The 11,421-nt window shown below is 36.6% G+C and overlaps 1 protein-coding gene across 1 annotated transcript; it reads right to left on the bottom strand.

Annotated features, from left to right (window-relative positions):
* Positions 1-582: 582 nt before the first annotated feature.
* LOC120071410 (ATP-dependent Clp protease ATP-binding subunit ClpA homolog CD4B, chloroplastic) lies at positions 583-11,012 on the bottom strand. Its single transcript, XM_039023681.1, has 10 exons — positions 10,854-11,012; positions 9,786-10,365; positions 9,049-9,164; positions 8,834-8,956; positions 8,548-8,733; positions 7,063-7,278; positions 3,640-3,857; positions 2,350-2,425; positions 2,178-2,267; positions 583-2,028 (listed from the first exon to the last, which is right to left on the bottom strand). Exons 2-10 carry the CDS (start codon positions 10,351-10,353, stop codon positions 850-852), a joined length of 2,772 nt encoding a protein of 923 aa, XP_038879609.1. The 5' UTR covers positions 10,354-10,365; positions 10,854-11,012; the 3' UTR covers positions 583-849.
* Positions 11,013-11,421: the final 409 nt, after the last annotated feature.

Below are 11,421 nucleotides of genomic sequence, written 5' to 3'. Positions count from 1 at the left end.
AATCCATTAGTGTCGTGATAAACATTGATAAACAGTCGTGATAAACATTGATAATAATGTTTATCACAATTATCTAAAAGCAACAAAATTTAAATCTAGCATCCATTTTCATGAGTAAATCAATTTTAACACCAAAATTTAATGTGTTCAAGAACCAAACTAAATCCAAAACGTCAAAAATTTTACCCCTAACGATAAAAAATTCGATGATTGGACTATATGAATTTAAGAGTTAAAGGAAGAGAGAGTGAATTGGGTAGAGAGAAAAAATGATTCACCAACTACAACATCAACCAACCAAATCTGTGATGTAGACTCAAACGACAGAAGCATGAATGCAATGACTATTGAACCATTGATTAAGTATGAGTGTAATGACTAGTGAACGTTAAGAGAGAGAGATGGAGATCAGATCGAAGATGAGAGAAATGTGTAAATATTTTTCTTTATTTTTCTATTTTTGAAAAATCCACTCAAGGGAAGAAAATGAAAAGACATACATACAATCCGACATACAGTCCCTTGTGTATACATACAATCCGACATACAGTCCCTTGTGTCTTAAACGTATAGATACTAAAATTAAAAAGAAGTTCAAATGAATTTTTCATTGGAGATTTTTCTGTGTTCTTTTGAATATTCCAACTTGAGAGAACAGAAGCAATAAATCCAGAATCCACAATTGGGTAAGCATCGATCTAGAAGCAAACGACGACCAGAAAGGAAAAAAAAAACAGAAAAGAGGATTTTTCTTCTCCGAGTATACAATCCACTAAATTAAATATGAGAGTTTGGAAATACATTTTATAGGAGCTGGTAAAGTTATTGTCTCTAATGAAATGGAGCAGTTTACACGGGGATGGCATCCGGCAATGACTCGGGAGCACCGCTGCTGCCATTGAGCACTGTGACATTTCCGTCTGAATCGACATCAACTATTACCGAGTCACCCTCCTTGATCTCCCTTGCCAGCATCTTCTCCGCCATGCTGTCTTCCAAAAGTCTCATTATTGCCCTTCTCAATGGTCTCGCACCGTAGCTTGGGTTATATCCTTCCTCCACCACCCTGTCTCTAAATCTCTCTGTCACTTGAAGGTCTATTTCTTTTGCTTTTAACCTATCAAATACCTCCTTCAGCATTATATCCGCAATCTCCTTCACCTCCAGTTTTGTGAGCTGACGGAAGACAATCATCTCGTCCAACCTATTCAAAAACTCAGGCCTGAAGTATTGTTTCAGTTCCTCTGTCACCAAGCTCTTGATCCGGTTATAACTACTATCCTTCTCGTCATAATCAAGGTCAAACCCTATTCTGCGACCTCCCTTCTCTATAACACTGCTTCCCACATTTGATGTCATTATCAAAAGTGTATTTTTGAAGTCTACAGTCCTACCCTTACTATCTGTCAACCTTCCATCCTCTAAAATTTGAAGCATCATGTTGAACACATCAGGATGAGCCTTCTCAATCTCATCAAAGAGCACCACTGTGTATGGACGACGACGAACAGCCTCGGTTAATTGACCACCCTCTGTGTAACCAACATAACCAGGGGGCGAACCAATGAGCTTGGAAACAGTATGCCTTTCCATAAATTCACTCATGTCAAGGCGAATCATTGCTTCTTCAGACCCAAAATAGTATGCAGCCAATGCTTTCGCTAACTCAGATTTACCAACACCAGTTGGACCAGAAAATATAAAGCTTGCAATTGGACGATTGGGATTCTTCAGACCAACACGAGCTCGTCGTATGGCACGGCTGATGGCTTTAACTGCCTCATCTTGACCAATGACCCTCTTATGGAGGGTCTCTTCCATTTTGAGGAGGCGATCAGATTCATCAGTAGAGACTTTCTCGACAGGAATGCCAGTCCAGGAGGAGACAATATGCTGAATATCAACCTCAGTCACAACAGGGCCTACATCTCCTGCCTCGCTTTCAGCCTTGCTCATCTCCTTGCCCTTATCTACTAGAGCAGAGATCTTAGTCTTGAGTTCCATTTCTCTATCACGCAATTCTCCAGCCTGTTTTAAATTCACTAAGTTTCATTTGCTAGAACTGTATTAACTAAAGAAATGGCATGGCAAGACTAAAAATTTAACTATCATGCAGTTCCAGAAAACTAACCCAAATGGTGGAAAGTTACCAGAAAAATGAAAGAGAAGAAATTTACCTTCTCAAAGTCTTGACTTCGAACAGCCTCATTCTTCTCCTTTGTGATCTGCCTCAGCTCTTTCTCAAGCTCCCTGGCTTCCTCAGGCAGCTGTAAATAACATTAAAAGGGTAGCATAATTAGGAAGAAGAACAAGAGGACTGGAGAAGTTGCAAGGATGATGAAAACATACTTGAGCATGACGAAGGCGAACCCGAGAACCTGCTTCATCAACTAAGTCGATTGCCTTATCAGGCAAGAATCGATCACTGAAATTTACAGTTATCCATCAAACCAAACTTTCCACAAACCGATTAGGAAAAGCAACTAGAATCTAAACTAATATCAGACAATAGAGATATGAAAAAGCAACCCATCAACTAAAAAAGTCAATATTATCATAATGCAAGGACATGTGAAGGCAATAATTTCACACACATTCATCTTACTTTATAATCTACTAAAATATGTGAACTTGAATATTATAAAATCTTTATCCTACCAAAACATTAGTCAATAGTTAGGAGGTAGAACAAGTCAGCGTTAAAACATCAGAACGTGATTTTCAAGGCATTTTCTTTTAAAGGGCGAGAAGAACTGGGTACAATAGTTCTATAAAGCTGATGGTCAAAGAAATGAGCCATAACGAGGTGATGTGCACAATATAGAAAACCTTCATAACTTAAAATATGCTACCCTGATGAAATTAGTACTCAATACATTAACGAGGTGAGGTGCACAATTATAGAAAACCTTCATAATTCAAAATATGCTACCCTGATGAAATTAGAACTCAATGACAACATTGTGATATTGGTTCCATTTTGTTGGATTGGAGTCCACAAGTCCTGTAGTAAGTTCTTGGTCTCCCTTTTTGTTGAATTTTTTTTCTGACTTTCTTATTCTTTCATTTTCCTCAATGGAGACTCAATTTATAATCCCAAAACTGAAACTTAACAAACATTTAAATTTGAACCAAGACTAGCATACACGGACGAACTGTTTTCCCTCTTTTTGTTCTAAGTCCCCCAAATGGGGTTCAAGAGAGAAGAAAGAAGAGTGAGAGGTTAAAAAATTACAACAGGTGCCTCAGCACCATGCTGATATCATCAGTCACACTGACCTCGCATGTTCCAGGGTCCCATGATGCTTCCATATAAGCCCCCCAAACTAACAAATATGGGAAGGCATAGCTCCATGAGAACCCTATAAATAGCTAACCTCAGACATTAACTGCACAGCCACTCAAGGAATTGGGAAAAAAAATTAAAATTAAAAGTTTGATCCTTGATTCCAGAATAGATATTCAAACAGGATGTGTGGTGTTTCTTCTTTTCACATGAAAAAGAATGAACCCCATTACTGAAGTTGTTGGTCAAGAAAATAAGAAGTATGGCAGACAATCTAGAACATTTTCATTTTGATACTTCATCAGTTTTTGCAACAGATATACTTCAAGACGAATCACTCAATGATAACATACCTGATGTACTGGTATGACAGCTGCGCAGCAGCTACTAATGCTTCATCTGTGTAACGAAGTTTATGGTGGATTTCATACCGCTCCCTAAGGCCTTTCAAAATCTGTATGGTTTCATCCACAGATGGTTCCGGCACTTTGACTGGCTGAAATCTCCTTTCTAAGGCTGGGTCTTTCTCAATGTGTTTCCTGTATTCATCCAATGTCGTGGCTCCAATGCACTGTCAAAATAGAGAACCAGATAATCAGCACCGGGAGACAAGAATTAATAGGTCCAACTCCAAATGAAACATTTTAGGACTTGCATTGATTGAAAACTACCCAACTATTCTTAGAAAACTCAAATACATAAGCATTTATAATCCTATATTTAGCAACTATAGTACTTCATGTCATAATGGATATCTCTCCATTAAACAAAATCCTAGAATCTTCCCAAAATAAAATTGAGCGGATAAGAGTAGAGACAAGAACAATGTCAATAGTGTTTGGTCTCACTGAGATACGGGAAGTGGAGTTTTTCAGTGGTCCCTTGCATACAGAAGCTTAAATCTCATATCCATTAACCAACTTCCAAAGAAAAATCAAAGTCAGGCTCTTCTCCACTATTTTTGCTATACACGTTGAGTTTTTTCAGGGGTCCCTTGTTATATATAGAAGCTGAAATACTCAAGTTAACACTCCCAAAGAAAAGTTGAAGTTAGCCTTCTCCTTTCAGGTTATTGATTTACCTTTCGAGGTAGAGTTTTTTCAATGGTCCCTTCCACTGAAAAGTTTAAATACTAGACCTGGAAGAAAATTGAAGTTGGGCGTTTCTCCCCTAAGGTTACAGTTTTCATTCTCCAAGTTGAGTCTTTCCTGTGGTCCCATGCATACAGAAGTTTAAACACTATAGATAGACTCCCTTGCAGAGTTTGTTTTTCTTGAGCATTAATTAGTCTAAATGAAAAGTTTTATCCCTTGTTCCAAAAAAAAAAAAAAAAAAAAAGACTCCCTCGAAGTTGGGCTCCTCCCCTCAGGGTTACTGTTTTTCCTTTCCTGATGGAGAAAGCCTGATCATCATTTCATACACTGTCGTTTTACCTCTACCAGTTGGTTTGTTATATTGAGTTCCGTTGATGTCCACTTCTGCTTCACGGATCACATTGAAGATTGGGGTTATTTGAAACCCTATCCCATGGTGGTTGAAAGAAAACCCTAGAGATCCTTAGAAGTGTGGCCTGGAGCTTTTCTTGTGGTTCATATGGTTGTAATGAAACCTGAAACTTTTTTACGATAAAGAGAAATCCATATACATTTGTTGTGATATTGTTCATATACCTCATTTTGGGGTGTCCTTCACAAGCAACTGTTTGATAATTAAACAATATTGTTGAATTATGAGTTTTTTCTTCTTCAAATTTAATGTTAAGTTATTTACTGTATTGTTTGATTTATTTTTCAGTTTTTGGTTTTCAAGTTTTTAATTTGAAGTTATTAAGTTTATGCTTTTAATATGCTTTACTTCGTAAGATATTAAGTTTACTCCTTGTTCTTATAAAAGGGTGATGTCTCATGTGAAATATGTATCACAATTTTATGTACCACATTTTGAGTATCACATTTTCTGTATCACAATTTTAGTATCACATTTCACATACAACATTTTGTGTATTATCAATTTTTTTCCTACTTCAATAAAAAGTTTGAATATTACTCTTATTTTCGTTTTTTATTCTCTTTGTTTCTCTTTGTTTAACAAAGATTGAGATATTGATTTGTTTCCGCAGCATTTATTTATTTTTCATCGGTTCCATTTTCTCAACAGTGATATCAAAACTACTTTGATTTTTTTCAACAGTGGTATCAGAGCCTTCGATTTAAAAGCCTGTTATTTTGTTTTAAAGTGATTTATTTTCATTTTTGTATTTGAAAAAATGTCTTCCAATTTTGGTGTTTCCTTTCCTCCACATCTTAATGGTGAAAGCTACCAGTTTTGGGTTGTTAAAATGCAATCATATCTCAAGACACTTGGCCTTTGGGAATCTGTTTCAACTGATGTTGATCCTCAACCATTAAGGGAAAATCCAACGTAGAATCAGATGAAGAGGAGAAATTAAAGAAGCCCAAAGCTCTATCTATGATTCATGCCACTTTATCAAATCCTATATTCTCTAGGATTATTGATTGTAAAACGATAAAAGAAGCTTAGGATAAATTACACGAGGAATTTAAAGGAAGTGTAAGGGTGGGAGAGCTATCAAATTGTTAGACTCTCAAGAGAGAGTTTGAGATGCTAAAAATGAAGGATTCAGATTCTGTGAGGGACTACACAACAAAAGTGATGATCATTGTAAACCAAATAAGACTAATTGGTGAAAATTTTCCAGATCAAAGAGTTCTGGAAAAAAATGGTTAGTGTTTTTGATAAATTTGAGTCAATAATCTTGGCCATAGAGTCTTCTGATCTAACAACTCTCTCTATAGCTGAATTAATTAGCAAATTACAAGCCCATGAACAAAGGGTACAATGTGTGATGAGGAGCAAGTTGAGGATGCATCTCGTGCAAAGTCTAAAGACAAGAAACTTGTTGGAGAAGATGATAAACATGCAATTAAAAATCAAGTGAGTATGGAAAAAGGAGCATCGGGAAAAGATAAATTTCCTCCTCGTTGTTTTTGTGAAAAGACTAACTATGCTAAAAAAAATTGTTGGTTAAAAAACAAGCAAGTCTACCATTGTGATTATTGCAACAAAGATGGTCATATAGAGAAGTTTTGTTATAGTAAACAAAACCAAATCCAAAATTCCCAACAACTAGCAAATTTCATAAATAACAATAAAGAAGCAAATTGTTTTTGTTTATGGCATCTCATTTTGATGACAAAGCAACAACCTCGTGGCTTATTGACAGTGGATGCACTTCGCATATCGCTAAAGATGTAAATCCTTTTAGCTAGATTGATAGATCTATACAGTCTAAGGTGGTTCGCGGACATGGCGAGATAGTACTAGTTGAAGGCAAAGGTACTGTTGTCATGCATACTAAGCAAGGTGAACATAAATTATCCAATGTTTTATGTGTTCCAAAGTTATCTCAAAACTTGCTTAGTATTGCTCATTTGTTGCATAATAAAGTTTATATGTTTTTCAAAGATCAAGTTTGTGTCATTTATGACCCCCAAGGAGCAGAAGATTACAAGGGTCAAAATGATTGAAAATGCATTCAACAATGGTATCAAAACTACTTTAATTTGTTCAACAGTGATATCAGAACTACTTTGATCTTTTCAACAAATATTAACCTACAATGGAAAGTGTTCATGCAATAAGCTTTCTTTAGTGGGAACTTCCTCTACCGAGGCCTCCATTATAAGATTTCTTATCACAAAATTAAAGAGAAGAGAGATTAAACTATATTATCTTAACGAGAAGCCCAGAATTACCTGCAGTTCACCTCTTGCGAGGGCAGGTTTCAATATATTTGCTGCATCAATAGCTCCTTCTGCAGCCCCTGCTCCAATTAATGTGTGCACCTCATCAATAAAAAGGATAATCTCATCACTTTGTTTAATTTCCTCCATCAGTTTCTTTAATCTTTCCTCAAACTCTCCACGATATTTTGTGCCAGCGACAAGAAGGCCCATATCCAGGGTTATAACCTACACAACAGAAATTTTTAACAAATACTACAATCCGTCAAGCAATCCCTTGATCGTATCAAGAGAACATTTATCAGAGCTTGCCAACTTACAGATCAAAAGACAATTTTTAATTCAAGTTAGGCCACAAAGATGGCCTATAGAACCTCTGGTACTAGCAAACATAACAAAAAGCAGTGTAATGCTTAACTACAATTACGGTATTTGCACGATAATTACATAAATCTAGCATAATTTCTTGAAAGGTTGAAAGATAGTGCAATCTACTGAAAATGCGTAAGCCAGATCATGATTTACCAGTAATGAACGCATAAAAGAAATATATTATTCTGGGGAAAAAATCATTCCAGAAATATTACAATACAGGTTAATATATTGTCAAAAAAAAATTACCATTAAAAATGTAACTTTTATATCTTGGCGGCAAAGGTAGAATATGAATAGTAATATAATAAATATAGCATTTTCCAATGACATCAGGACTTCTACAAGAAGCCTCAAAACGAGTACAAGAGCAGAACAAAAGCTTCAAAAGGAGGGGCTAGATGTCCATGTTCCAATCATACAAATAAATGGAGGTCAAGAACAAGTTCTCCAGTTTATCAAATCCAGAATAAATATAGTGTTTACAGATCACCAAAGGATCTCTACTGTTTGTTGGAATCAAGTTAGTTTCCTAAATATGTGTTGGGTGTATATATATTTTCCCTTTTCTTTTCTTTTATTTATAAGCCCGGGCAATTATAACATTATACCATCTCAGCATCCCTAAACAAAAGTTAAAACCACAATCTTAAAATAGTTCGATGAAAAAATCAAACAAGAAAGTACATGGCGTGAAATTACACAAATTCAAGTTCATCTCCCGTGTTTTTTAGGAGATGAAAAGATACTTTCAGTTAAAAAGGTGAGTTAAGTACAAAACGGAGGGAAGCTGAAGGAGCTCATTCAAAGACGATCCAGATAGGTTCTAAATCTACTGAGCACATAAGAAGAAAGTAAGAGAGAAAAAAACCACGGGAGAAGGGGTAATATGCCAATGGAAGAGCTCACAGAATGAATCATATCACACACCTCACCCATTCTCTAACCCTACTATCAATTTTATAGTTCATTTCCTTCCAAGAGAAGCACACACGGTTGGAAACCAAAAAAACTTACTGCTTTATTAATGAGGATACCAGTACTTAACTGTTTTATGCACAAGAAGGAAGTATTTTCTTGAATTCTTAAGAAAGGATCCTGTTATGGTGGAAAAAGAATTCTAACCTTCTTTCCTTCTATTGTTTCAGGGACATCCCCATTAGCAATCCTTTGTGCCAGACCTTCTGCAATAGCAGTTTTCCCAACACCAGGCTCGCCAATGAGGCAAGGATTATTTTTTGTCCGCCGACCCAAAATCTGGGTTACACGTTCTATTTGCTGCTGCCTTCCAACAACAGGATCTAGTTTACCCTGGAGAGGCAAAAAATTGACATGAAGATTTAGAACCCATGTTTCCATTCGACAAACAATTCCACATCATAAGTCACAGTGAAATGTATTTTCGGAGCACCTCTTCAGCCAGCTTAGTTAAATTTGTGCCATACTCTTCCAGGGTTGGCATCTTGTTCCCACTGCTTCCTCCTCCAACTCCAGCACCAACAGCCTCAGTGCTCTCACCAACCATTCGAATAACCTGTTCACTCAATTAAAGAACATTAAGTTAAAAAAATAAATGTTTATCTAGAGTAAATAAACTAAATTATAGTGTCAGGATGAAATTCTTGCCTGGGTGCGAATGTTACTAGGATCAGCACCTAGGTTTTCGAGAACACGAGCTGCAACACCCTCACCTTCACGGAGTAGTCCCAGAAGCAAGTGCTCTGACCCAATATAATTGTGGCCTGGAAATGCAGAAAAATAAGTTCCACACAAGTTCAATAGTCAATACAATGATAAGAAGTCAGCATATATAAGACAGGATCCAACTAATGAAACATAGACCTACATATCTATAGACACATCCCTAAACTATTGGCTATGAGCCAAAGAAGATCTTCCAGTGCAAAACAAAAATAGAAGAGTAAAATGTTTAAACTTTTCAAGTTGAAAGAAAAACTACTTCAATGAAATGCTAGCCAAGTTCAATATCAATAGCATGGCTCAAATGAAGTTTTACACACACACTATTATTACACGGAGAGATTATGTGCGCTCCACATTAGCTCCAGGAGACAACAATAACTCTCTTATTAAGCATTCCGACTTGAACCCAGATCTTGAGTCAAACTCCCATCAAAGCCTCAAGCCCTTACTTACCACAAAGCTGCCCATGGGGGGTGAAGTCATGTTAAATGAAGAACCAAAATACAGACATGCATGATAATAATAAAATGAAATAAATAATTAAATAATTAAATTGAAATTGACAACTATTCAGAGAGAAATTAAATCAACATTCTGTCCAGTTTTGTTCTTTTTCTTTCTTTTCTTTTCCCCAGGAGGATATGGGAAAGAGAGGTTACCAAGTTGGCGAGCTTCCTCGAGAGAAAGTTCCAAAACACGCTTTGCACGAGGAGTGAATGGAATTTCTACAGCAACAAAGCCACTGCCCCTACCAATTATCTTCTCCACCTCCACGCGCGCGTCTTTAAGATTAATTCCCATAGACTTAAGAACCTTAGCAGCGATGCCAGTGCCTTCGCCAATAAGACCTAAAAGTATCTGCTCTGTGCCAACAAAATTGTGACCAAGCCGCCTTGCTTCCTCCTGGGCAAGCATGATGACTTTAATTGCCTTTTCTGTGAACCGCTCAAACATAGCTCTTGGAACACATCTGCTAGCCTTTCGTCGCCTAGAAGAGATTGTAATGGCCATCTTGGAATGAAAATCTCGTCCAGTTCTCAACATGTTATCCAAAGAATTAAATCCTCTGAGTCCAGAGAAACTTCTTATTGTCAAACCAGGTGCATGTACGGTGGCCATCATTTTAACAACCCGTTTTACATTTGCTGACCCCCTTGACGATAGGCCATTCTTTCTTCCACCGACCAAACCAGGAATATTTGTCGACTGAACCAGAACTCTAGCCATGATTTCCACCGACTGCATCGTTTAAAGAAAAAATGTTAATGGAGGATCTCGAAGGAGGTGTTGCTAGTGCTGCTAGCCTGAAGATAATCCATTAGATTAAATTTCTTTGGGAAAAAAAAAAAAAAAACAACTGATTTTAACATTAAAGGGAGTCTGCAAAATCCAAAATATTAAAGAAATTGGAGATAATGTGTGGACACGGACAGAATCTTAAAGACTATATAAAAGTGAGTAGAGTTTTCTGAATTAGGGCTTCCAAAGGTTGTTGTAATAAGATATAGGAGCGGGCATATCCTCTTATGAATCTACCAAGATGGACGCAAGCAGGGGGAAATCCGGTTGCCAAAAACAGATAAGAAGAGGTGAATTCATTCGGGAAGAAGCGAAGAACAACATAATTAAAATAAAGGAAGATGGTGAGGGAAAAAGATAAAAGTTAAGAATCAGAAGTAAAATGAAAGATAGAGCACAGGCAGAGAGAAAGAGAGAGAGAGAGAGACCTTGAACTTGAGACTTGATAGTTGATACTGATAAGGCGTTCGGTGAGAAGGGAAGAGAAGGGAAAGGCGGAGAAGATGAGACTGAGAGAAAGAGCCTCTCCTCTTCTATTGTTATGATTATGATGATATTGATGATGGATGATGAGTTTATTTGATAAGTCGGCTTCCGCTCTTAACATATATAAAATACAAAGATGTGGTGTGCCAGTCTCGTGACCACAAATATTACGAGTCATTTTTCAACACTCCACTCCTATTTTTCCAAATATTACAAATATCTCTTCTATATTTTTATACCTATTAATTTCGTTCTTTTTAATTTCAATATTAAATTTTAAAAATATCACGCTCGCCGATTTGGTTTTTTTTTTTTTTTGGGAACCTATTTAGTATTGGCTCGTTGCTATATTTATCTCTCTCAAGTTATGATGATGTGGTATTCAAATATTGATGTTTGCCCTTTAATGGGTTTTATCATCAATGTTAGTGTAAGCATACACGATCATGAAGTAGTAAACTAAGAGTATTTTAAATATGATTTTCCAGTGAAACTAGTAAAATTCGGAAT

Source organism: Benincasa hispida, chromosome 2, assembly GCF_009727055.1.
Source record: "Benincasa hispida cultivar B227 chromosome 2, ASM972705v1, whole genome shotgun sequence".
Classification (NCBI taxonomy): domain Eukaryota; kingdom Viridiplantae; phylum Streptophyta; class Magnoliopsida; order Cucurbitales; family Cucurbitaceae; genus Benincasa; species Benincasa hispida.
This window is presented reverse-complemented; position numbering and strand designations above follow the sequence as displayed.

Excerpts from the sequence above, each read along its gene's own strand:
- LOC120071410 (XM_039023681.1), bottom strand. The coding sequence starts at position 10,353 with ATGGCTAGAGTTCTGGTTCAGTCGACAAATATTCCTGGTTTGGTCGGT. Across the intron at positions 8,734-8,833 it reads TAACTAAGCTGGCTGAAGAG|GGTAAACTAGATCCTGTTGT; the intron begins GTGCTCCGAAAA and ends TTGCCTCTCCAG. Across the intron at positions 7,279-8,547 it reads AAACAATAGAAGGAAAGAAG|GTTATAACCCTGGATATGGG; the intron begins GTTAGAATTCTT and ends TCTGTTGTGTAG.